The sequence below is a fragment of the Dermacentor albipictus genome, chromosome 5 (assembly GCF_038994185.2).
Source record: "Dermacentor albipictus isolate Rhodes 1998 colony chromosome 5, USDA_Dalb.pri_finalv2, whole genome shotgun sequence".
Lineage (NCBI taxonomy): Eukaryota > Metazoa > Arthropoda > Arachnida > Ixodida > Ixodidae > Dermacentor > Dermacentor albipictus.
This window is the reverse complement of record NC_091825.1, coordinates 119,244,546-119,272,120: the sequence shown is the minus strand read 5'-3', so window position 1 is coordinate 119,272,120 and position 27,575 is coordinate 119,244,546. Positions and strand designations below refer to the sequence as shown.

General features: G+C 50.6%; 3 protein-coding genes across 3 annotated transcripts in view; 2 read left to right on the top strand and 1 right to left on the bottom strand.

The window, feature by feature from the left end:
* LOC135916236 (chitinase-3-like protein 2) overlaps positions 1–27,575 on the bottom strand; it is a 330,608-nt gene that overhangs the window by 116,544 nt on the left and 186,489 nt on the right. The gene's annotated exons all lie outside the window — the stretch shown is intronic.
* Positions 565–2,518, top strand: LOC135916243 (ubiquitin carboxyl-terminal hydrolase 50-like). Its single transcript, XM_065449554.1, has one exon. It carries the CDS (start codon positions 720–722, stop codon positions 1,983–1,985), a length of 1,266 nt encoding a protein of 421 aa, XP_065305626.1. The 5' UTR covers positions 565–719; the 3' UTR covers positions 1,986–2,518.
* Positions 21,270–27,575, top strand: part of LOC135916237 (calcium-activated chloride channel regulator 2-like) — a 558,001-nt gene continuing 551,695 nt past the window's right edge. The window contains exon 1 of the mRNA XM_070538796.1: positions 21,270–21,285. The gene's annotated coding sequence lies outside the window, so the exon portion shown is untranslated. The remainder of the gene's footprint in view (positions 21,286–27,575) is intronic.

Here is a 27,575-nt window from a genome sequence, read left to right as displayed (position 1 = left end):
CTCACGGGGGCACGAGCCATAGCTCACGGGGGTATGAGCCTTTGCTCAGGGGGGTATGAGCCATTGATGACAACAGTTTTCGACATGCTGTTGTGTATGGTGTACGCGTGATTGGAAAGAATTTAAGCACTGTTCACTATGCCGAGTGCTTGTAGCCTCTGCCTTACGGGGCTAAGAGCCATTGCATTTCTTGCTTGCCTATGGGAGCATGAATGCTTACGCGGGTATGAGCCATTGACGATGGTAGTTTTTGTTCACGGCGAACAAAAATGCACGGAACCCTAGCCATATGCACCTTCATTGTAAAAACTCTTGTTCGGAGCACATCTTTCAGCGCAGCATTCATTCTCAGCATTCCTCTCGCAGAGGCAGCTTTTCGCTGTCCTAGATGTCAGTCAACAAACTTTCGTCCGTCGTCGTTGTAGTTCTAGATTTCTTTAGAAGTCAGTACCCTCCTCTTACCGCCCGCTTCTTGGCCAGACCGCTGCAGTGGACAAGTGCCATCGTCAAGAGGCACCAACCACAAATTTGCGCTTGGAGTTCTGCGGCAGTGGACACGTGATAATGCCAAACGAAGAAGAAGAAGAAGTGGTCGCCCGTAAGTTGGCGGGGGGAGAGGCGAGGCCGTCGCGCAGGGCGTCGCGGGTGAGCCTGGGGCGCTGAAGGGATGGGCCCGCGTCTGGGCTTGAGCCCGCCGGTGGCGGCCGGGGCAAGCGGTCATGCGGCAGGCGCCCGGCGCCCCTCGAATCCCTAAGCTGGGCCGATGGGACGTGATCTCCCAGCTACACCGAAAGCTCACGTTCGCCCCAGCCGGAGCCGGCAGCCCAATGGATAACCTTCCGCCGGGCCTCGTCAACCGCGGCCAGAACCTCTGCTTCGCCATCTCGTCGCTGCAGTGCCTCTTCCGCACGCCGGAGATGGCGGGCCTTCTGCAGGAGTGGGTGCAGAACAGCAACCTCATCATGGCCGCAAGCGAGGAGGACTTCCTCTGGAGCTACCTCAAGCTACACGTGGAGTGCGTCGCCAGGAACCTGCAGCCTGCGACGCAGGACAACTTCTTCCGGCTCTGCCGCGTCTTCATGCCGCAGCTGGTGTCCAGCTCGTCCTACACGCAGGAGCAGCAGGACGCAGCCGAGTTCGCGATGAAGCTCCTCAACGTGCTGCACAAGATACTCAACAGCCGGCGACCGCGCAACAGGGCCGGCCAGGCCAACGGCAGCGGGTCGGCCGAGCACAACTCCGAGAACTTCCAGGTGTCCATCTCGACGCTCAACAAGCGCTGCGTCGACCGCATCCTCGAGGTGGCCTACAAGGGCTGGCAGGCCTACGAGCGCGGCAACGACTCGCCCATCGTGCACCTCTTCACCGGCCAGACGTCGGACATCACCCAGTGCACCTCCTGCCTCAAGACCAGCATACGCACGCAGGAGTACAACGTGCTGCCCATCCCCATCGAGCCACGCGACCGGAGGGACAGCAACGGTGCAAGGATCGTGGTGCGTCTCTACGACCTGCTCGTGTCCTACACCGAGGCCAAGCGCACGGACAACCGCGATGCCGACAACGAGATCGAGCTGCAGACGGGGCCCATCTGCAACCTGGCCGCCCACACGAGCTGGCTCCATCGCACCATGATCTCGCAGGCGCCCCCCGCAATCGTGCTCCAGCTGCTGCGCTTCCAATTCGACAGCGCGGCGGGCCAGACCCGCAAGATTCGCGACCCCATCAAGATTCCCAGCGCCAACATGTGCTTGCCCAATGGCTCGGGCACCTGGCCCCAGTACAAGCTGTACGGCATAGTGGCCCACATCGGTACGCGCTCGACGCAGGACGGTCACTACATCGCCTACGCCGAGGACCAGGCGTGCGGCAAGTGGTACCGGTTCGACGACGAAGCGGTAACCCCAATATCAGACATCGACGAGGAACTTGCCAAGCCTTTCCTAATGGAGAACGCCTACCTGTTGTTCTACAAAAAGACGTGATGTTGAAACGTGCAGCGCGTTGCTCCGTTGTCCCATGAACCGTTCCTTGTGGTGCCCTTTGGCAAACATTTGGCACTGGCTTGACCTAAAACCGACAAGCAGCCATGAAATTCTGCGCCCTGCGTTTACGACAACAAGGGATCTACGTCTTACTCTGACAAGGCCACCGCCATTCGGGGGGCGTAGCTTCGGCCTTCCCTTTCCCTCAACATTGTGCGACCCCACCCCCTGCCCCCGTCTGGCGGCACGTTGACGGTCCAAGGATCCCTCATTATATTCAAAATCCTCTGCGCGGAAGACGAGACGTTGATCCTGGGAGGACATTGCTTGTGGAGAAAGCCTCTCGTAATCAGCAGCAGAAGCGATTGATAAAATTATAGTGCGAAATTTTACTTCTGCGTTGTTGCAGGTGCATTATCGCGGTCTGTGTGGCTTGCGAAGTGAATTTTGATCACAGCAGAACAGTTGATGCACTTTCCACTTCACGTTTCCATGTATGAAAATCGTAAAAGAAAACGTGCGAATGAAGTCTACGTTGTACCTGTAAGTTTATCTCGCGAGTCACTAGATGAGGTTCTTGCAAGATGCTTTATGTTCCAAATCACATAATAGGGCTGAGGGTGGGAATGTATCGCAGTCTGTAGTGTATGACATTCGAGAAATTCGTGTCTTGTGCGCTAAATGTTTCACGGTGGTTTGCTTGGTTATTATGCCTAATGTGGAAGGACATCCGCTCACGTACACATGATCACTAAGCATAAACTAAGCATTAATTAATGTCTAATTAAGAACGCATAAAGTTTCCTGGCCGCATAAAATTTCCGTCGCGTCGGCGACAATGCCTACGCTACGATGTGACAATGGCGCATAGGCTCGCACATCGGGGAGCTGAAATCCACAATCTCGCAGGGTGATGGTTTGGGCTAGTTGGTTTTCCACGAGGCTGTTGTGTGTGAGGCAGCACGAAGCGGTCGTCTTAGTTTTTTCTGCGTCCCGCTTCGCGCTACGCCACACAGCCAATATGTCGCGGGACGAAGTTTTATGCGAAGCATATTACGAGGGCTCAACCCAGCTCCTCAGGCGCGGCGGTGACCATGAAATCACGTGACACCGTGACGTCACGACAGAGGAGAAGTGGCTTTGGCTCAACTCTTGCAAGACGGGCTGGGTGGGAATCGAACCAGGGTCTCCGGAGTGTGGGACGGAGACGCTACCACTGAGCCACGAGTACAACGCTTCAAAGCGGTACAAAAGCGCCTCTAGTGAATGCGGTGTTGCCTTAGAAACGCGCTGTTTCTAAGGCGTGCGTCTCTTGCTCAGGCGCACATTTCGTTGCCGCGCCGAACGCTGCTTTGCTCGACGCTCACCGCGTCCAATGCGGGGCGCGTAGTCGCTGCCCTGTAGCCCATTGTCTTACACCCCTTGGCGGGTCGACGGGAACGCTGTCGCGTTCCACTCTTGAAGGCGAAGAAGTAATGCATGAGTTGTTTCTTCGTCTAGCCGAACCAAATATAGCCAAGCAACAGCAGTTCACCAGGCTAAACAGTGGTTCAACAACTAAAATAAAGGCTAGTATGCTTCGCATCCTGGGCTTAACCTTACCTAAGCCACAGCCATTTTTTTACTTCTCCTTCGCTAACTTCTTTTGCCATGTAGATGTGACCATAGAGTTTCTCGCTATATTACCTAGAGGGAAATCTGGCGCTGCTGCGCTGTGGTATGCGTGGGAATGCTGGTATATTGTGACTTCGGATTGGCATCGTTCTCGGAGAGCCAGCACACCTTGAAGACGTGCCTGGCAGGCACCATTCCGTCTGTCACAATGATTAATTTTCTACTAAAACAGCGCGTAAAAAGCTGTTTTAGCTTTATTATTACACAAAAACATGTTTTGCTTAACTATGAGAACTTATTGCAGTTACAAGTATATGATACGTAAGAAGTATCAGCGGGCCGCTAAAGTTGGTGGACAGACGACAAGATTCGCGCTCGCTGTGAAACGGTTTGTCGTCTGTTCTTGCTTTTCGTCGCTTGGTCATGCATTGTAGGGGAGTAAAGATGTAATATGCGTGAATTGAAACATTTTATGAGGATTTTACTTTAAGAACGCGGTATTTGTACAGCCATATCCACGTTCTAGACGAAGCCTCTTACAACACCAGCCAACACGAGCCTCGGATACGCATATGCCGTCATTCCCATGACGGCACGGCGGCCCTTTAAGAAACTCCCATAGACGGTGGCGCCAGATTTCCATCTAGGTGTTGTAGTGCTAACTCTATGGGTGTGACCGACGATGATAAACGCGATGACGATGATGATGACGATAAACGTGATGGTCGTCCCCCTGAAACAGACGGCCGCGAAATCTGAACGAAGCGCGCTTAAAAAATAAAAAAAAAGCCAACGCCGCGTAAAAGCTCGAGACGCGATACGGCTGGCGCGTCAGGAAGGTGAACGCGAAACAAAGGAGACAGGAGGAGGCCGTCACTCCTGGCGGCGCGAGCACGCGGCACTCCGGCTCGCTTCCGCCACCCGCGCGAAAGCAGGGCACGTATGTACACACGCGGGGGGAGGCGAAGGCTGTGCCTCGTCATCTGTATGCGACTCGGTCGCGGGCACAATTTGGCCGCGAAAAATCCGCGCGTCGTCGGCGGCGGCGTTTCGAAGGCACCGCCTGCAACTGCACTGCTCGGCCTTCGGTGAAAGAGAAGAGAAGAAGGGAAGAAAGGTGCACGCGCTTTCAGCCGTCGCGAGTCGAGTGTACCCTTTCTAACTAAATCCGTGCATTGCATTCGGAGGTAAGAGTCGCGCCAGCTATACTTAGGGACGGCAACCAAGAGAAGGGCTGGTCCGCTGGCCTTAGACTGTAGCTTGAAGGATGCGTGTTGCTGGAGCTAGTTGGCTCACACTTGGAGGTTTAACAAGCGCGCTTCTGTGGACGGGGCGAACGAAAGTAGGCGGAGGACTAGCTCTTATCCTGTGTCGGTGTGTGCTCGTTAAAACCTACGCGTCCTTGCGGTATAGCGTGCCGCCAGTGGTGATGGACAGAGAGGAGCCAAGACGACGCAAGATGGTCACTTGTCTTACCCTCACTCTGTCTTGCCTTTCTCTTTCTTTCCCTTCTCCCTTCCCCTGCGTAAGGTAGCCAACCCGACTCTTGACTGGTTAACATCCCCGCCTTCTCTCTCTCTCTCTGGCTTGCCTGACACCCTACGGGCTTTACGATACAGCGTTCTTTCGCAAATGAGCTGAACAGAAATTCTTGTTGATCTTTCACTCTCCCGTCATTATGACCACGTGTTGCAAACCCATCAGTGATCCTCCTGTCCAGCCGGCGTCAGGCACGGCAGGATTAGCGGCGGATTGCGTACAGGTGGACGAGCCTTTGGTCTGGTTCTCGCTCTTCGACTGACTGCCGCGATTCGTAGCATTGACCGCATTGCACGGAATTTGTGAGAATCGGGAGACGGAGCGTAATTCGAGAGCGCAACTCAGAGAGGGGAGGAGGGGACGAGGAGAGAAAGAACATCACAGTCGATGTGCTGTTCTTTCGATGTTCTGGGGGGGGGGGGGGGGGGGGTAGGTACTCTCCCACACGAGCACGACCCTCTTTAGCGACACCGACATAACACAATGGCGTCGACGACAACGGCGATGCGCCGCGTATATACAAATGTATGCAAGACGCCGGCTGAATATTGAGCGCGTCAAATCTGAGTCGAGGCGCCGTCCAAGCAGCGTGTACCACGTTCATATATACAGGGCTCGTCTGTCGCCGTCCCGTTCTGTTAGACCGAGTGCTCCCTTCATTGCTTGCTGGCTTTCATTTCTCACGGCGGGGTGCACGAGGTATTGAAAAAGTTGGCAGTGACTTAGCTCGGTTACGCCAAGATATACGTAGCGAAAGCTAAAGCATGGTTAGACTTGGTTAATCTTGATTGCAAGTCCAGGTTAGTCTGGTTGTCTAGCTATGTTGCGGCGTTTAGCCAGTCGTTCGGCGCGCTGTTCGTCTGTTTCCTGGGCGATTCGTTTCCTCTGCATCTCGTTCAGATGTCGATTCCAGGCCTCCTCCTGCTTATCAGAATTGTCGCCGTCCATACTGCCGCCTCAACTATGGTTGCGGCGCACGCGAGCTCTCCTTTTCAATCCTCCGACTTGTTATCAGGCATGCGACGCAGCTGGAGAAGGGAGCGGAGGCGAGCGCAACGACGAGAAACGCGGTGTGACGTCATGTGCCTCCTCGGAGCACGGCCACGGCTAAATCGCAAGTTCGCGGCAAGTAAAGCTTTCGCCTGAAAAAAAGTGCGCTGTGTTCTGCCAGTTTGACTCGGCCAAGCCCAGAACTTCAACGGCTGCGTCCGACTGTCGGAGCGTCAGACGCGGTTTGTGGGGCGTATAGCCTCGGACGGTCACTTTCGGCGATGTCCGTCCGAGCGACCCCGCGAGGATGCGTCCCTTGGATACGACGCGATACGCGAACATGAAGGACACCGCTTTGCCACAACCCGCCGCCGTGCGTTTATCTGCGGAGCTGCAGCAAATGCCGCAACCACGTAGCCATCGATGAGTCTTGTAGCCGCAGTTAGTGACCCTCGCTTAATGTGTTGTCCCGAACTAGGTCGGTACCTCACTTTGGGATCGAAAAATGAAGGCAGAGTATAAGTCTATTCGAGGTGTGACGTCGGCGCCAAGCCCTTGCAGGAAGTATGCATGATATGCAATGACGTTTCATCAGAAAGTCAAGTGAAGGCAACAGAAGTCAGTAGAAACCTAAAAAAGTATTGATAAATGCTCTTTAGGTGAGGCGGTTGTGTGTTCACTCCACGACCTCGAAATAAAGAACTGCGTGCCTGTATATAAACAACAGCAGGTAAAGAGAACTTCCTGAAAGTGTCAATCCTTCAAGAAGTACCCTGCTTTGCTCTTCGTAGGTATATGTCTACCCAACACCTGAAAGCTGTATTCCTTTCAGTTTTTCCTGCTCCTGCGGGGGCCAAACTGGTGGTCACTATTATGAACTAGATCAAATTGTAAAAAATTGTGGCAATACCAACCTTGGAGGCACTTGGAACTCGGCAAGCGAGGGAACAATTCTCAGTGTTCGCAAGCACAGGCGTGGCACGCTTCTAGTCTCGGATACCAGGCTCGGACTTCTCGGCAGCGCCGCTAGACGGCGTAGCGTGTCGAGAAAGAAGATTGATTCACAGTGGAGGAACAACATTGATTCACAGTGGAGGAAAAGAACGAGAAAGCTTACCAGCAAGTATGTGGCCTGTAGGGTGGGCAACACAGCAACAAAGATGGTCAAGCAGGGAATCGGAGAGGCTGAAATAATCTCATAGGTGGCGGCAATGGAAAGGAAACCTGCCATGAGTAACTACTTAAGAGGAAAAAAACGAAATCAAAAAAGAAACAATTTATGATAACTCAAAGGAAACTTCATTACTTTTCGAAGCGAGATCGGGATGATTTAGAACACGCACATATAAAGCGAGATATAAGAAGGAACAAGAAGCATGTGCTTGCTGCGGTAAAGCTAGGGAAACTATGGAGCATGTTTTATTAGAATGTGAAGACGTCTACCCAGCGGTAGATTTAGGCACCACTGGCCTCCTTTAAGCCCGTGGGTTCAGCGGAAGCAGTGGAAAAGTAAACATGTCCGCAATAGCCATTAGTAAGAGGCTATTAGAGGATTGGTGGACGAAAAGTAGGGAAACTACAAAAAACGGAGACGCACGAAAGCGCAGTTAGCAATAGGGGAACAGAAAATTTGCGTGTGGGAGTTCATACTGTTTATTTTATATTTTTTTTATTGTTTAACCTAGGTAGGACATTAGGCAGTACAATAGCAAGAGCTTGGTGGCGCAACTCACCACCCCGTTCCAAAGGGCACGCTCATAACATCCATCCATCCATCCGAAGCGCGAGGGAGGAGCCCGGTTGCCGCATGACGCGTTTCCAAGCGCTCGCACGCATCGGCACGCCACGCATTTCGGAGGCCACGCATAGGTGATGGCGGCAGCGCCAGATGGCGCGAAGTGTCCTTAGAGAAGCGCGAAAGAGGAGTCCCGCTGCAGCAAACGCCTCATATCTAATTTCGACGGTGACGATAAGTTGTGTCGCTGTATTGATTCAATGCTAAACGCATTATCGTCGATAGCCGTTGTGAGATGAGTTCTAAGTTTTTCTATAAGTGTAATTCTGGCTTTGCGACGTTTCTAACCTGGCCAAGCGACTTAAGGCGCTGGCTTGCTTGAGGAAAATTCGTGAAGCTGTTTCATTCCGGCTTTTAAAGCGTGGAGCGTGGAAAGCGCAAAGTGCGAGGAAGACCCAAAGCTATCGCTTCGAAATAAAACCGAGTGCCCCTCCAGAGAAACCTCGCGCTCGTTCTTCCAGCGGTTGGCTAGCGGCAGGACTCGAACACAGGTCCTCCCGCAGGAGAGGCGAAGTGAAGGCCGTGATCGAACTATGTGTACGCGGACGCAACACAACGGACCGCAGCGAAGAGAATGAAGCCTAATGGCGCGAGGGGTAATGTGGGTTACCGAAGACGATGTGCGACTGGCGAACAGCTGCGCACTATTCTACGCCACTGCGTCCATTCCGTGGCTGAGAGTTTTGCGCGCGTTACCATCGCTAACGACGTACAAGAATATTGCAACAGAGAAAGGAAAATCGCCTGGTATTTCTCTCCTAAAAGGCACGCCATGCCGACTTGTGCATATTTAACATTAAACGCCTGTTGTGACGTACCAGAAGCACTGCACTGTGTCCTTTATTTTTTTTTTCCAAGCAGGTGCGTCAACTGATAATGCTGGCTGATTCTCTCTCCGAAATCGGCACTCTACCGCTTCAGAATACGTCAAATACTGGGACCTGGGCCAGACCGCAAATTCCGTTGCCGAACAATTCAGGGAGTGCCAACCTTCTCCAGGATGTGTAAATGCCATGCGGTATATAACCTATTCATTCGTACCTTCTAATCACACCGTCACCACTCGTAACCGTCTTCTTTAACTCCCCTTCCATTTATCTCGGAGCTTAGTCCTCATATGGCTAGAGAAAACCTCGTGCCGACCAGTCTGCCATTTCTCGAATAATTTCCATCCTCTCTCGAGTCTCTTCCTTCTGCTTCTCGTGTGAAGAGCTTCCCTTCAACGTCTGCTTTTCAAAGTCCTTCTTCGGTGTTAATAGAACGTCCTCGTCTTAGCGGGTTTCCGCGGAACTCCTTTTCTCGTTCGGAATTCATACCCTGCCGAAGACTGCGGTTCTTTTCAGATCACCGAAGCAAGCGGCCAGCCCTTGGGAGCGCTTCGTTCCCAAGTTTAGGCAAACCTGCAGTGCCGCATCTTTCAATCTTATAAGGTGGCTGTTTTGTCATTGCGCAGGTATATATGGTGCCACGATGTCATCAATCAAACGATGTGCTTCTTCCCCCACAACCGCCTCCCTTCCCATAAAGCCATCGTCATTCAGCGGACGCCCGCCCCCGTCGTCAGGTGCACATGCAACACGCCGATTCACCACCGAACGGGACCCTTTCTGCCATCGGCGGCGACAGTGGCCGGCAGCTGCTCGTATGCCCCCCTCTCACGCGATGGTCCCATCAAGAGGGCCGGCCTGCGCGTGTTACCCAGCTACGGTCCCCGGTCAGCGAAACCGCACTGTGCCTCCGTACCACCGTAGTTTTTCCAACAAGAAATTACTAGAGCTAAAGCTGACGCTGTAGCGTATATATGCGGGAGCTGCGAGTATATATGGGAAATGGTGGGCTGCTGGCACATGGATTTGACTCAACTTCGTCCTTCTGGCTTCAAACGGCTGCGTGACTTTTTTCAAACCGGCAGTTTTGAACAAACGAACGTTGCGTGACAGATGCAACGATTCGTAATGATTGCGCACGTGCGCAGAGGCTCGTCGCATTCGTGCGATTAGGAAAATTATGACTGGCTGTAAATTTAAAAACAATGGGCCGGTCTTACGAATAGGCGGAAACCAGTCAACTTATGAGCGAATATTTCTTCGATGTTTACCGAACTGCCTTTTATTCCTCCTTCTTCTTTTTCACTTCTCCTGTATATAGCTCGCAGCTGCTTTCTCAATTAACTCTCTCGTCCCTTTCTCTATTTTTTTTCGCTCACTAACACATCTTCGGGATGAAACAACTGTTCATTTACGTGCTCCACATACACAAAGTGGTGATTACCAATCGTCACCGTGCAACAGAATGTCCGCAGACTCCAAAATGCGCGCGACGGCGCGCATCGGCCAGGGGGAAGCCGTTCCCACCTTTGGGCTAATTATGATACCCTGCCTGCGTAGGCCGAGGGTCCCACTCCCGCGCTCCGTGCGGGAACCTGCTTCCTTTTTTCCCTTCTTTTTCTTCTGCTTCTCCTTTTCTTTCTGTTTGCTGATTTGTCAACGTGGGGCGCAGAACGGGGTGGTTTGGTTCTTTTCAAACTCTCAACTTCCTTTAAAGACATGCACATGCCGCCTGCAGCTAAACGCTGTAGGAATTGAGGAGGACTTCGGGATGAAAAACTTGGGTGGTTTATTTACATTATTTACAGTGAGAGTCAATTAACAGTCTTAAACTCATTACGGGCCGGCAGCAACTCGGACGCTGCGGCCCGTCGCAAGAAGTTCGAAAGAGATGAATTAAGGAATGCTATGCTCAGGAATGCCCTTGTTACTCCCGGTCTGCGTCTTTTAAGCCCTTCGGTGTCGATAAGACACGTCACGTTCGGCCAATGGGAGGGCCCGCTCAGGTGACGCCATTTTCGGCCAATGGTAGGCGCCCGTGCGATGGAGTCACACCCGGCGAAGAGAGTCGCTGCTCGGTTGTTTGTCCGAGGGCTTTCTTCTCCCTGCGGTCTTGCCTTGCTGACTTGCAAAGCGCCGTCACAAAAGATGGATGGGGGCGATGCCGCCAGGTTTTCATGGCGCATTACAGCCGTCTTGCTTCGGGACCCACTTTACCCGCCACAGTGCCAGGCTCTCGCTTCACTTTCGGGAAGAGCCAAGCAGTGAATAGCTCCACCGGCTGCACACGATGTGGGGTCCGCCAACTTGTTTGCACGTGCCGTGCCTCAGGAATGTGGCATCCGTGTTTCTGCGCTCCTTAATTAGCTGTGGTGCGATTCGATGTGGTCTGGGGAACTCGAAGTAGGCTTAGGAAACGGCCCCGTATCTAACAACGCTCCTCGCTTTAATGCACGCTCTGGTCCCATCCTGTTTGTTCACTTCGCTTCTGTCCGCACACTCAACTTCCTTTCTTCTTTTTGTTCTTCTTTTACCTTTTTTCTTCCTTTTTTTTGATGCCGGCTTCTTCACTTCCCTGTAACCGACTTCTGCAGGGCTGGATGTTAATTATTTAAAGGTGTGGGGTTTTGCGCGCCAAAACCGGGATCTGATCATGAGGCACGCCGTACTGAGGGACTCCGGAAATTTTGACCACTTGGGGTTCTTTAACGTGCACCTAAATTTAAGCACATGGGTTGGACTGTTAATTTCTCACGTGCATCCAGTGCCACGAGCCTGCAGTTGCAAGCATACGCAGTAGCTCAAGTTGCCGCTCGGTGACACATACCGAGGGACGCATACCTGGTGGTCCAAGTTGTACAATTGGCGACACTGCAGTGCGGACAGCTGACCCGAAGAAAGTGGGGGAAGCAGTGAAAGCAAGCTGCGCTTTAAAAAAAAGCTAAAGCGTAGCAAATGACACCACAAGGACGTCTAAAGCCGCAAGCGTGAAATTCCGTATACAGTACATACAATCCCCACTGCATCTGAACAACTCGCTGCGCCCGAAGTGCCCTCTATAGTAATCTTTGTAAGAAACTATTTGTGTTCGACGCCGTTGGCGATGCGCCGCCTGTGAGTGCAGTGGGGAGGTATTCTGTAGGAGTCCACCTAGTGGAGTGTCCATGTCGGCCGCTGCTGATTGGCTGGGGCCGCTCGTACAGCTGCATCCAATCAGCAGCGGCCGAAATGGGCAGTCCACTAGGTCGACTCTTACAGAACCTCCACCCCCCCTCTAGTGGGGTATCGCAGTTCGCGCTAAGCAGCGCTATACCGTACAGTGCGTTTTGCCCCTGCTGGTGCAAGAAACTGCTAAAGCAGACTAGCTGTTTCTATCGGCAGTAGCCAAGCCAATCCTCATATGACGATTAACCTGATTACGAAGGCGCCTGAGATGCCGTTCTCGCGTTCTGTTTCGCTGTTTAGCTGAATCATAGGCCTTCCATGTTTCACTGGCCACCAAAGTCCAGCGTCATGCATGTTACGTAAGTACCATGGCTTAAGTGAGCTTAATAAGCTCAGAAGGAGCGCTCGCTCAGCTGAGTAGCCAGGCAGGCCCTCCTTCGGCCAATTAAGAAAAAATAATGTGGTTTTACGTGCCGAAACCACTTTCTGATATTGAGGCACGCCGTAGTGGAGGACTCCAGAAATTTCGACCACCTGGGGTTCTTTAACGTGCACCTAAATCTAAGTACACGGGTGTTTTCGCACTTCGTCGCCCCTCGAAACGCGGCCGCCGCGGCCGGGATTCGATCCCGCGACCTCGTGGTCAGCAGCCCAACACCATAGCCATTGAGCAACCACGGCGGATATTCAGCCAATAATGCGACGACTGTGCCGGCGATGCCTTTGTCGTTTTCTCTTTTGCCGTTAAGTAGCCTATAGGAAATTGCATATGCACCGTTCAATAGTTATTTCGAAATAATAAACGTTATTAACACGAAACGTATGTCCGCGCAAAGGATTATGTCCGGATGCTACTAAAAAAAAAACGGTATCTTGTCACCAGGAAACAGTAAAATGTGCAACACTGCATACATATGTCGCACAGGAGAGGATGAACCAGTCTGTTATCTGGGCAAGCCTGCACGAACACACACACACTCGCGCGTGTGTGTTCACACACAGGCGCACACATAGACGCACACACACAGGCGCATAGAAGTTCGCGTCACATCCTCGAAACGGTCCGGGGCGGGACCTCCACGGGCGAAAAGCGGAACTGCTCTGTCGGACACTTCCTCTCTCCTCCCCACCCCCCCTCCTGTCACGTATTGCCCGGTAGCACGTCCGGTAAATTCACGCTACAGTAAGCGTCGCCGGACGGGCCCCCGGACGCCGGAAGTAGATCGCCGGAAGTGTCGGTGGCGTGTCGTCACGGGCCCCTGCCCAATCGCCGGCCCGAATCGGCCGCTGGTCTCGGGCGGCCCCCGCTGTGTCCGCCGGGATGCTCGCCCGCTGCACTTGGCTGACTAGCTGCTGGCATCCGCCGTGCCCGACACTGCACACCGAGCAAAGGTCGACCAAAAGGTCGCCGGGTCACGCGGCGACATATTGTAACATCCACCGGCGATCGATCGCGACCGTGAGTCGTTCCGCTCTGCGGAGCCAACGCGAAAAAATCTTTGTGACACGGAGCAGTGGTTGCCGATAGACAATGCGCATACCGTAAATATTGAAGGAATGAATGAAAAAAGGAGTGCACTCGGGGGTTCAACCATCAGTGGTGGCACCATCAGTTTTGGTGCCATTGAATTTTGGTTTTGTTATTTAGCACACCAAATCCCACGGGTTGGACCCCCACCAAAGGTTGTGGGTTCGAGTGACGTAATGAGCTTTGCCTTTCGTTTGCATGTGGGCACGAGGGGCCGAGGGGTGTAAAAAAGAAAATGATTGGCGGCAATAAGTGACAACGGAGATAACGCACGCTTAGTAATGTTTGCAGAATGCACGAACATTTTACCATTGAGACGCAAACAACGACAAGAAGCAAGAACGATCGAATACACGTTCTAAAACCGGCACAGCGCAACATGCAAAGGAATAAACAAGCCGAGCCGGCCAGATGAAGGAACAGAACGCATCATCAGAGCTCTGTTCCTTCATCTGGCCAGCTTGGCTTGTTTCTTCCTTTCTATGTTGCGCTGTACCAGTTTTAGAATGCAACACCAACCCGCCCAATCCTCAAACCTAGCGAATGCAGGTACGTTTTATGAGGAATGAAGAAAAAAAGAGACCGAGTCCAATCCCTCACTAACAGTAATAGCTTTTGACCCTAAGGGGCAACTCCACTTTGCAATAGCGTAAACATAGTCCGATGTGATCTTCGCGTGGAACACTTTCGATCGATACAGATTTAGTCTGGCCATCGAGCGGCGCTTGTACTTGGCACAATTAATCACTATTTCCCAATAAGCAGTACCGCGTTCAACCGTCCTTCCTGTAACTCGCTCACATTCAGTTGTTAACAGCTATAGAGAGAGACATAGAAATGTTCTTGTGAATGAAGCATCCACGAGCTCCATTCGTAATATATGGTAGCGCGGTACTTCAACGAACGTGCTCAAATTCATTTGCAATGATCGATTATATTGTATACTTAGCTGTCTCGCGTTTCGTGTCTTTCACTGCAGAGTTATAATATTGTGAAACAAAATATGGATCTTGTTGGCAGAAAGCGTCGCTGATCCTTGAAAGAATAATGAGTGTTCTCGGGACATTTCCTATACTCGTCATTTCCTTTTTTTCTCTAAATGACGGTCCGAACCCTTTGAACTATAGAAATATATACTGAGAAGCCGTTGCAGAGTCCTAAATAATTTATTAATAATACCTGTTCCTATGGACCAGTATCGGGTTCGGCACCCAGTAGGGTGGTGTGTCATGACGTACTCATAAATTGGCTCGCCTCATTCCTGAAGTCGCTGTGAGTGCCGCACGCGAATGTATACCCGCAACAAACGCAAGCAATACTCCTGTCTTCTTGTGTTTGTGTATGTATGTGTGTGTGTGTGTGTGTGTGTGCGTGCGTGCGTGCGTGCGTGAGTGAGTGAGTGAGTGAGTGAGTGAGTGAGTGAGTGAGTGAGTGAGTGAGTGAGTGAGTGAGTGAGTGAGTGAGTGAGTGAGTGAGTGAGTGAGTGAGTGAGTGAGTGAGTGAGTGAGTGAGTGAGTGAGTGAGTGAGTGAGTGAGTGAGTGAGTGAGTGAGTGAGTGAGTGAACTGCGTCACCGTAGCTATTCTTATTGCTACACGTCGTCAACAAACTTTGGCATGCGTCGTGACGTGATAATAGCTTCAATGACGTCGGGTCTCGCGCTCAGCGACAGCCCGTAATATCAAATTAAGATACCCTGTCAGTATTTTCCAACCTACACACTTGCTAAGTGTCAAGCTTTTGCTTGCGATAAGCGTGCTGTAACGTTTATGCAGCTTCCAACTTATGTTTCAGTAATCCTTTAACTGATCGAAAAATAGCACGGGTGTGCTCTCGCCCTCGACGTGAACACGTCGGACGAAGAATTAAGAGGAGGAAGTACGAGCACAATGGCGAACGGATGTGAGCTGACACGTGGGCAAGCCGCGGAATGATGACTGATGCCATTCGCGTCTCAGAAGAAGCTGTATGACGACGGTGACCAACTCTTGCAAATAAAGTGGCGGGAGCTTCGCCGCACGGCGATGGCTTTGGCAGGGAAAAGCCCACGGAGATTCCAAGGGCGTGACTCCTTCTGGCGTTGCTTCCTCCCTCGCCTCCTTGGCAGGTCGCTGCTGAAATATGCATGAAGATGACGGCTTCGACGGGTGCCGAACGAGCCCGTCACAAGAAGCCAACTGGCGCCGCGTAAGTGGGCTCTTCGCTAACGCGTGCTTATTTTTTCATTTTCCCCGACCCACGATTCGGTGATAGATCACTTGGAAGTCGTCGGCACAAGCAAACACGCAGCCGGCCGTGTTACAAGCAGGAAATTCCGTTTGGCAGTACGCAGAACGATGCGAGCTTGTGAGGCAGGGCCAGAGGGAAACTATGCGTGGATTACGTGCGCGACATTTCACAATGTAGCCTCGCGGTATACTGTTCTCATTTCCGGCGCGTGTCACCTCGGCTCTTGTCTTTCTCTTCCATCCCATCGCCGCCAACGCCTTCAAAGAATGGACAGCGTCACCCTTCAGTTGCACCACCGACAATGTCGTGTCGGTTATCCCTTTTCTCCTGATGGGACGTTTGCCGATCTTTTATCTTTGTTTAATCGCCTTTTTGACGTGAAACGCATTTCACTTCGGTCAGCATAAGGAGAGAGAGAGAGAAAACTTTGTTCAAGGTCTTCGCTGGGGTCAAGGGAGGCGGGGGGCCGGGAGACTATAGCCCCGCCGGAGCCTGCCTTAATCAGGCGGCGGCCAGACCTTGCCTCTTGATCCTCCGGGCATCCGCCCAGCAGGATGGCCACTCCACTGCTCGGGCGAGGTGATTCTGGATGTAGGATTGGTGCCGTGTTTCATGGTGTCTGGTGCTGCGGGGGCATGCCCAGATAACGTGGTCGAGTCGCTTGCTAAAACCGCACATGTATATTCCCAAATGCAACGTGAACGTGTAACACTAATATCGCTTATATCTTTGCAACCGTACTACACTTCGGCACCATTATGTAGAGGAAAGAAGCCATTACAGATGGCGCCGTTGTAGCGCTATGCGTGACGCCATCGGAACTCTAAATTTAGCTTCTCGCCCGGCGTGAGGAGAGGCATAGCTCGGCAGTGCGTCTGTCGTACTGCTAAGCGGGAGGGGTCGTACTAAGCGGGAGGGGTTGCGTTCGAGAGAACTCGCTCTGCCGTAGTATAAGTGTAATCCATCAAACTAAGACCCGCGCCCACCAGGATTCACGATTCATAAAGCTTGTAATCGCGCAGTTTTGTTGCAGATAATTGACGGTTTGCTGGGCTTACAGTGCACCCACGTTCGGCCCTTGGGGCTGCAGAAAACGGCGCGAATATGGACCCGGGCAGCAACACAGAGCGATGCCGACTCGCGCGCACCGTGCAACCTTGACCACTGATCCACTACGACGACTAGGCCGCAGGACCCCCGACTAGCTGCGTCATTAGTTGACAAGGAAATTTATTCAGCCGTAGGCACGCTTACAGCTGTGGTATGAACGTAAAGTACAATATGAGGTATAGCACACGCAATACATCGTACTTGATCTAAACAGAACAGATTAGCAATTGAAATAATAAATGGCGTCTGCTTGACACTGGCTTTGCTACACACAACAACAAGTTACAGCACAAACAATGAAGAATTAAAGCATTGGCCGCTGTATCGAGTATCAGGAGTGCTCTAAAATCTAAGCGTGCAGATGTTCAACACTTTTCGTCTGTACCTAACGACAATTTTACAAGTCAAGATTGCCGTAAGTTATGCGATAAATTTTATATAATACTCTTAAGGCGCAACGCGCATGTCTTTTATCTCAAAACTTAAAAAAAAAGAACTGTCCGCACAGTGCAAGAAATTAAAAAAAAAACACGCTTTGTGTTCCGGCGCAGCAGACTGATGAAGCCCCCGTGACCGCAAGTTTCTTGGGGCCGCTGTCTCATTGCAATGTTATCGCGCGAGTCAAACCGTCTACAAGCAGCACGCGCAAGACGCGTCCCGTATACCCCACAGCTGTTGCGTCTCCGATACAGCCCTATCCGACAATATTAAAGCAGTAGCTTTACTGGCCGCAAACTTGCGATTTCGCCGTGGCGGTGCTCCGAGGAGGCACATGACGTCACACCGCGTTCCTCGTCGTTGCGCTCGCCTCCACTCGCTGCCTGATAACATGTCGCAGGATCAAAAGTAGAGCTCGCGTGCGCCGCAACCACAGTTGAGTCCGCAGTATGGACGGCGACAATTCTGATAAGCAGGAGGAGGCCTGGAATCGACATTGGAACGAGATGAAGAGGAAACGAATCGCCCAGGAAACAGACGAACAGCGTTCCGAACGACTGGCTAAACGCCGCAACATAGCTAGACAACCAGACTAACCTGGACTTGCAATCAAGATTAACCAAGGCTAACCATGCTTAGTCTTAGCTTTCGCTACGTATATTCTGGCATAGCCGAGCTAAACCACTGCCAGTTTTTTTCTTCTATCTAATCGTGTACCAGGCCTATTCGTACAGCTCACTCCTACTGAGGAAGTTGACGGGGAGGAGGGGGAAAGTTGGAAGCAAGCAGTCTTCTTTGTCGTCGCCCCGTGTCATAAAACAATTACAGCAGCACCGTTAACCGTGCTCCGTCGGCAATGGTGAAGTATGCAGACATTTCGTCAAGTGTGTCGGGGCTGTTGTATTTCCTGCATAACACGTTGTTCCTTTTTTCATTTAGTAATCGTATGTCGTGGAAAAACCGGCGACGCACGTTGCCAGCACTAAAAGAGAAAAAAGAAATGACTTGCACCCGAATGTGGCAGGAAGCTACACAGGAAAGCCTAGCGAGTTTATCACTAAAAGAAGGCTTCGCAGTTGAAGAACAGTTCTTTCTTCAACTGCGCAGAGTATTTGGGAGTGTTTTAATTTCGACCGAAGCGCTGCTATAACGCAGTTGGGAAATTACGACTAAGCGCCGTAAATGCTTTTAGAAGAGAGTACCTTCTTCACATTGCTAACTGAAAGTTGTTGATATTTGGTCGATCTTCTGAAATATTTATGACACTGCTGCCCACTGTGTTAGACTGGTGCATTACAGAGAAGTTCGACAGATTAATAAAAACTTAGAGCGCCGAAAACACGAAACACGTAGAGAGAGAAACACCTTTTTTCTCCGCGTCTTTCGTGTTTTTAGTGCTATAAGTTTTTTTTTAAACATGCGTTACCAAGTAGCCCACCTATCCATCCTTTTGAAGTTCGACAAATGACCGAAGGGGCAATGTCCAAAATCCACACGTGTGACGAAGATATTATCGACGAGGCCGAATCGTATACAGGGGGGGTGTTGACGAAGCGTGAGGGGGTTGACGAATACTTTGCTCAAGTGTAGACTCACAGGTAAGACACTCATCTCTGGGCTCGTATTTACCCAAGTTTTCTAACGCAAGCGTCGTCCGTGATTCCTCATCGACGGGGTGATAGTTTCGTTATTACGGCGATCTTTACCAAGAAGGACCGGCATCCAAACTCCGCCCAATGTGAAACCGCTGTTACGTAAGAGAAGCGTCGTGATTGGGAACTGGCATTTGCTCGTTGAAAGCGTAGTACACCGTGCATTATGAAAGTAATATCGGAAACGTTTTATTTATTTTTTATATTAGAAATTCGCCTCAGCCGTACGAGGTCTGTATTGGAAAGCTGCATGACGCAATAAGAGAACAAGGGGTGCCGGTAATTGCATTGTGAAATATTGGCACAGCGAAGTCTCGTCGCATGGAAGCAGAGTACACGAAGAATAGAGATTGCAACATTAAGAAAGCGGGCTTGGAGAACGCATATTTGCGGATATTGATATAATAAATTAGGTGCGAGCGCGATAAATATACATAGCCCCATGTTTTTTTTTTTTTCGGGATGGTCAAATCCAACGGTCGTGAATATCCTTCGTCATACATCGCAGCACAGATATGAAAAATGTAAATGAACGTCGCAACCTAGTTATAGATCGTCCTCATTCGTTTGGTATAGCTCCAACTTATCTCCCGTTCTAAACCATCCAATAGAAGCAGTCATACCGCTGAAGACAGACTATCGATCTCTTTTATCGTGCACGGGCGAATTCGCACTGAGAGCTCGAACCAGCATTTGCCAACTTTTGCTCGTTTAGAAAACTTTAGAACAACGAGAACGCTCCATTGTCTACCGGACTGGCATTTCTCAAAATGCGATTAGAAAGCGTGTCGCCGCACTACGTCGATCAGTTTGAAATTGCCGCGCCCAAATGGAGTAGCCTCTGTTCGCTTAACTGCGCGTGCGCGTCTGAATTGGTTAGTTCAATACAGTCGAACACGCAGTACATACCTTCCGGAATCTGCACGACGTAAGCGTAAAGCATACGTTTGTGCGAGGCTTACTTGTCTGTCATTGCGACCCTTTGGAAAAGGAGCTCTCTCACGCTGCGCCCTTACCCATCTTAATTTGGAATTTTATTCATACACTGATTCTTATAATGTTCTTCCCCTTCGATAGAAATATATGAATTCGGTGACTTTTTGACGTCACTCAGCGCACTGCCTTTCCCGATGGTTGCAGACCAGCCATCGTATCCTTCTATCACGCAACAGTTGTTTACCAAACAGATATGCCTGTTGCAGAGTTCAGTTTCTTGCTGCTGTTAGTTACATTTACCGTGACACTCATGGCGAAACCGTGAAATCTTGTGTCCGGTGCAGAGCAGCAGACGACGCCTTTCGAAACAGACGTGGTTTTCTGCCTTTCGAAGCAGAAGTGGTGTCGGTTATCTGTACTGGAATGCCTGCAGGTGTGCGGAGCTGTGCGCATTGGTGGCAATGCAGAAGAGCCCATGCGTATACGTAGGCTGGTTGTGGCTGTTGTTGTTGCCTCTAAGCATGACTGGTTGACTCCTAATATGAACAAGAACGGTGTGGTGACCAAGACGTAAAGGAGTGATAGAAAACGGCGTTTTTCCATTTCTCCACCAACTGTCATCCGTTCTCGTATACGCTGTTTCACATACTGATTGCACTTTTTTTTCCTGCTTTCGTGGTTTACAGTTACGCGGCGGCTTTCTTTTCCAGTCTGTGAGTGCTTCCGCGTACGTCATAAGATCGCTCTCTAACAAGGTTTTTGTTCGCATAGCCAGGGAACGTAGGAATACTCCTTATCGGTTTATTTTGTGATGCATTGCTATTACATCCACAGACGAAGGAGACAGGAGGAGTCTCCTTCGTCTATGTGTGTTAATTTTAGCCCCGAGGCCTCTTCTGACAGCCAGGGAACGTTGCCATGGCGACGGGTTGCAGACATCGCAGGAACACGACCTCGTAATTGCTGCGTCACTGGCGACGCCACAGAGGTCTGAAACTCGCAAGCTCTACTGGGCAGTGTGCGTCGGTCACGGGTGATGCCAGCGCACCGTGAGTCAGCGTTCCTTCACGCATTCTTGCCAATCTTCTGGTCGAGAGGTCGCCATGGAGACAGGCCGCAATCGCGGCCCCTCTAGGGTAGGCACGTACACTTACAAGTGCTGCGTCATTGCCGATGCAAGAGACGTCTGAAACTTGTAACCTGTGTATTGCGCAGTTTGCGTCTGTAACAGTGAGAGTTTGCACTTCGAGTCAGCCATTCTACAGGGCAACTGTCACTTGTGGCCGACACACACTCTTTACTATCCGATAGCCTAACCGCAACGCTGATATAGACAGCGATAAGCGAACGCTGTTTTACTACATCCTTCGTCCCACAACTCCTCGATGCTTGTGCGGCCATGGCTTCGCTTCGTCAACGCAGTGACTGCACCATTACTTTTCGACTGATGCCAAGCCTGAAGAACCATCCGCTATCTGGTGAGTAATATCCGCTAGAAACGTATCGGCTGAAGGAATTCCCACGAGCTTGAGCTTCAGATAAACGCTAAGAACCTAAGTTATTCATGGTAGCCTGTATAAACGACGTGGTTTCCAGCCTGCGACACGACGACAATATGTTTCTCCTAGCTTGCACAACCTGTGCTTTGCGCCATGAATGCACTATGAATGAACGCCACGAATGCACATGAATGCAATGCAACTGCGCCATGAATGCACTATGGATATGTGCCGCTCTTCAAATCAACGTCTCGCCGTCTTGGGTCACCGATTATGTGCCACTGAGAGTGCGGTGAGCGAGGGAACGATTCTCAACGTTCGCAGGCGCCGGCGCGGCGCGCTTCTGATCTCGGAGGCCACGCCACGCCAGAGAGAAGTGCGAGAGCGGAACCCGGTTACCGCATGCCGGCTGTCTCGGCGTTCGCACGCACCGGTGCGCCACGGATTTCGGAGGCCACGCGCAGGCTTCGCGGCGGCGGCGCAAGATGGCGCCGAGTGTTCTTGGGGAAGCGCGAAAGGGACGCTCCGCTGCAGCACACGCCTCGTAGATGACTAGGCTCGACGGCGCGCTATATGTTGTGCGGCTATATTGACTCAACGCTAAACGCATTACCGTCAACAAGTCATAGTGAGATGGGTTCTGCCGATTTTTCTTTTCTTTTTTGTACGAGGTCGTGCTACATTTGCGTTCGCAGCGGGACACTGGCGCGCCACCGAAAACCCGAAATTATGACAGATTTATTTTTCTTCAGCTTGGTTGCGCCAAAGCATGCCGGAATATTCCAAAGGAGGAGACGGAATATTGTATAATTTATAGAATTTTAGAATATTCTATATTCCCTCATACAGAATATTCAATTCTATATGAGTTCTATATGAGGGAGTATACTGTAAGATTTCTTGTCGTTTTACTATTGTCTTTACGGAGCACTGCTTGCCGCGTACGTGGCTGACTCCGAAGGAATTACACGGCAACCGCAAGAGCCTGGAAACAAAGGAAGAAATTCGGGTAATTACAATTGGGAAGTTGGCGACGCCTGATTATGACTGTGTCGCAATTTGATGTACACCCGTCTCTCGAGCGAACGCTAATTAACCGTCTACGTTTTCCAGTTCTTCTCAGAAAGAGAATTTGGTGAATGACAGCCACCTTTCTTCCAGAGTGATTGCATTCGGCTCATATTCATCGGGGCTGCCATCACCAGCGACGCCGTGCATGTTATAGTGACGTTATGCGGAATTCGAAAAAGACAAAAGCAAAAAACTCACGCACAAATCGCGTGCGCGGTAAACTGCAACTTATAACCGGGCACCACGTCGCCGCAATACGATCCGTCAACGAATGCTCAAAAAGTGCCCCCGTAGCAGTATAGTCGTTCGTACGTTTAAAATTCAATTATTTCTTTCTTTCTTTTTCTTGCGCGCGGAATTGAGCTCTTGCGTGAGTTGAAGCACGATTCGAAACGACGGAAATTTCGACAACCGCTTGCTTTGAACGTGACTTTTTTTTTTTTTTTTTGTCCTGGCTCGGCACCTGCGATACACTAGTGGTGCAGGTCGAGGCATCTCTCCTTTGTGCCTCTCTCACTTTCTGTCCTGGCTCGGCGTCATTCGCGCGTACCGCAAAGCCTACGACGAACCCGTAACGTCGCCCATGAAAATCGATTAGGATAACAAAAAAACGCGAGCTTGCAAAATAATGGAGCCTCAACGGACTGAAGAGAGGGCACGTGTGTACCTGGCACGCGGGTGCACCTGTTGGCGCCAACAGCATCGACCGTTCAACGCTGTGGCTGTAGGGGCTGTCGCAAGATGACTCACGCAAAAGTATATAGACCATGCTGGACGCAGCTCGAATTGTTTCATTCTAGAACGGCTTTTTTCTTTCAGTAATCGAATATAAATTCATTTCTTTCTCCGTTTCAGATGTGTAGATGGCAGCCGCTCAATGAGCACTATTAGCTGGAGAGATTTACCAAATGGGCACGCAAAGTTCGACGATCGTAATGTATAACGCGCACCTAATGTTCTGCTTGTTAAATTTAAATCGGCTTCGATTTCATGCCACGCAGCGTCGGCTCTTTAAGCACGCTTAAAGGGCGACTGAAAAGCAAAAAAAGAAAAATTTGCTGTATTAGTACGTTACCTTTCTGTAATAATAAAAATTGAAATGAAACAAAAAAGAAAAGCTACGTACGATTATAGTGAGAGGAGTCTAAAAAATGGCACTTGGTCCTTTTTTTGGTGTATAATAATCAGTGTACTGCAGCAAAATTACCGAATATAGAGGTTTGAAAGAACACTTTATCAGTGTAAATTTATGTACTATTCGTCCTTAGCGGGCCCTTAAGGTGACCCCCCCCTCCCCCCTCGGAGGGATAAAAACGATTCGTTTTTATCAGTCCTGACAACAGTTCACTAAAGCATCTATGCATTTCTATAACTGTTAATGTATTTTGAGCGCATGCATTTCAATAAATATTTACTGCTAGGTGATGTTCGCCTCGATGGCAGTGAGGGAAACTTGAAGATGCTATGGATGTCACGAAGTCACATTACAGTCGGCAAGCCAGTGACGCTGATTGCAAATGGGTTAACTGTTTATTAAGATAGAATAGGCAAGCGATAGAATGCTAAGTATCTACACGGACATCAAACTACGAGTCAAAGGTTAGAATTTTGGTCTTCCTTCTCTTAGCCGAATCTCCACCGAATGCCCCTCCAACGGCCCTGCACGTACCTAAAAGCATCCCCAGCAACCCTCTCGCCCCATCGTTCGTCCAATCCCACTGCGGTGCGCGCAGTGTGCACACAACGAAGTTCCAGGGTGACACTATGCGGAGTTCCAATACGTCAAGGCCGCCGCCACACATCCTTTGCAGTGCAACGAGTCTCTTGTCTCACAAACAAGCAAGGCACACTCCCCCGCAGAGAGAGTAAAACATCTTTATTATTAATATTTGAACGGCGAGAGCAGTGTGGGAGGAACCCTCAGTCCAGGGTCCCTAAGATGATTCCGGCGATGTTTCGAGCCCGTTGTATCACAGCTCGGAGGACCTCGGGAGGTCCGTCGCGGAGGGCGTCGCCCCACAGCTCTTTGGTGCGTGGGGGGTAAAGGAGAGTTGGCAAGGGAGGAAAGAGGTTTGCAGTGCACTCAATCGTGACGTGGAAGATTGTGGGCGAGCTGCCACAGCCGGGGCAACGATCTGCATAACAGTGTGGGTAGAATTTATTGAGAGAGACAAGATGTGGAAGAGTTGCGGTTTGTAACTGGCGTAATGCCACTGCTTCCTCTCGCGAGAAGGACGGCGATGGTGCGGCGTGGGTGCGACGAATGCGTGTATGAGGACGTAGGATGTCTTTGTGACGGAGCAAGGGATCCCCCCACCCTGAACCAGTGGCCTCACCATGCCGAGCCGCCCGCAGAAAACACTTCCACGCCCCGTTGGGGCATCTGGTCCGTTTGCGGAATGTCTCGGCATGGTGCGGTTCAGAGGCGAGGGGTCGCCTTCAGAGCCACGGCACTGCTTCTGCGAACCGACCGGCGGAAGCCCCGACTCACAGTCTGCTCGCTTACGCGCTCTTCGTAAACCACGGCTCCCCCACCCCCGATGGCTATAACCCTCCGCCGCCGTCTTGGTGTCGAACCACGCGTCTCTTCTGGCCACTCCGCGTGACCCTTACGCGCCGCCGCCCGCACAAACAACGCTGAACTCCACTCTGCTTATCACAAGTTCAGCTGGAAATGTACGTGTCGAGCATGGGGCTTAAGAAGGGCTTTCCGATATACACACAGGGTGAAAGTGGCAGCAGATGGAATAACAGTCGATCAGATAAAATATATCAGAAATATTGTGTCGGAAAACCTGCGAGTATTTATTTGTCATTGGCCTATGCCTTCAATGGTGCCATAAAAATGAAAAAAAAATGTCGTTATTTATCCATTATAAAGGAGACGTTCTAGAATTGAACAATCAAATGCCCATTTGCTTCCTTTCAGTCTCGCACAAAGTATTCAAAGAGTAACTTCGAATAAGATGTTAGCATCACCACACTTTGATGTGCCGAGAGAACATGCTTGCTTTAGACCATGATGTTAAACAATAGATCGCATTCTTGTATCAATCAATCATTTGGAAATCTTGCGGAATAAGGCCGATATCTATATTTTATAGATTACGAAAAGGTGCTCTATTCAGTCGAAAAACCAGCGGTTACGGAGGCAATTGCGCACACGAGAAGGAAGAGGAGCAGTATTCGTACATATCTTAAAAGATATCTAAATAAATGCCTCAACTTTCATAAATCTTCTTCAGGATCGAGAAACGTAGAAGAAATACCGGTTAAGAATGGTGCAAGGCAAAGTGACGCAATCTCTCCAATCACGCTGGTCGCATGCCTGGAGGATGTGTTAAGACTGGAGGACTGGAAATGTTTTGGTGTCAGAAACAACAGGGAACATTTCATATACGTGGGTTTTGTAGATGGCTCCGGGGATGAAGATGACTTACAAGCTATAACTAACGATTAACCACAGGGACCAGCGAATTCCGTAAACAGCGCTAAATAACGTGGCGTTGGGCTAGTTAGTGATTTTTCAGAATTGAAAAAGTAGAGTGCGGAAGGGACACCACGAATAATAATAATAATAATCTACGAACAATTGAGAGCTCCAATGCGCGCTCCCTTGTACATCATCCTTGTAGTGTCTGTTTCCTCGCCCCACCCGTTCAGTTCCGTGAGTATAGGTTAGATTATTAATATGCACTAGTAAAGCACAATAACCTGACAATACCCGCCGTGGTTGCTCAGTGGCTATGGTGTTGGGCTGCTGAGCACGAGGCCGCGGGATCGAATCCCGGCCACGGCGGCCGCATTTCGATGGGGGCGAAATGCGAAAACACCCGTGTACTTAGATTTAGGTGCACGTTAAAGAACCCCAGGTGGTCGAAATTTCCGGAGTCCTCCACTACGGCGTGCCTCATAATCAGAAAGTGGTTTTGGCACGTAAAACCCCAAATATTATTATTATTAACCTGACAAGGTAACAAGGGTTTTTGATTGGTGGTTAGTCTCCTGAAGCTATGCAAGAGCATATTCATCTAGCGCAAGTAGTCAAAGGGAACGGCGATTGTGATAAAAAGAAAAAAAATTTTCCAGTGAAGGAAAGTTAATCGAAGTGTATACGAAAATCATTTCGAAGTCATGACCGGCAGCTTACCGGTATCATTGCAAAGGAAAGTATGGAGTCATTCGATTCTACCAGTAATAACATATGAGGTTGAAACTTGCAGGTTGAGACAGGATTTTGAGAAGAATCTGCTGGCCCTGCAACGAGCGATGAGGCGAAAAACGTCAGGCGGAACGCAAAGCGACAGGAAGACAGCGGTGTGGTTTAGAGAGCAAACGAATGGCAGCCGGTGATATGTAGTTGAGATTAGGAGGACAGGAGCAACAAATGGAGTTGAGCAAGTCATGTAACTCGTAGGGCAGCGAGCAGGACGCGTTTCCGAGGGGAAGGAAAGGCAATCGAAGACAGCAGAGGATGACGGGGGCTACGCATTTTGCAGGCGTATATGACGAAGTTGGCTGGTGCAGGACCGCCGCGACTGTGGATAATTTATGGGGGGCCTGCGTTGCTGTGATGGGCATGAGTTAGGCTGACGAGAGGATGCTGAGAGAACACGGACCTCTAACCAGTCTCTGGACATTGCCGTGCAGCACTCTTTTGCCCAGTGTATACGCGTTACATTGAATAATAATTGTTACTAGAGAGTTTTAGATTAGGGGACGCAAGCGGCTTGCGCACGCAACAACTAGGGGCGTAGGGGTCCACGCATGCGCAGTACCGTGGCCCCCATTTTTTGCGTACGCAAGCCCCTGGCGTCCCCTAATCTAAATCTCTCTATTATTGTGCAGGAACCGTCGACGATGATTGTCAAAAGAGAGAGAAAAAGCAAGGATAGGAAAGGCAGGGAGGTCAGCCAGAAGAGCACCCGGTTTGCTACCCTACACTGGGGGTGGGGGAAAGGGGAATAGAAAGAGGAAAAGGATAGAAAGTGAGCACTGAGTGCGTGTGGGCGGGACACTATGCACAGGGACACTATAAACAGTCTCGTAAGCCGGTGCACTTCAAGTATTGCACTAATGTCAATGTCAGCAAGCGAGCAAAGGAACCTTTTCCTTGTCCAGTCCGACCACCAACAAGAGGGCGAGAACGGCTGAGAAGAGAAGCGTGCAGTGGCGCGAAAGCGCGGGAAAACGCCGAC

Coding starts and splice junctions, on each gene's coding strand:
- LOC135916243 (XM_065449554.1), top strand. CDS start 720: ATGCGGCAGGCGCCCGGCGCCCCTCGAATCCCTAAGCTGGGCCGATGG.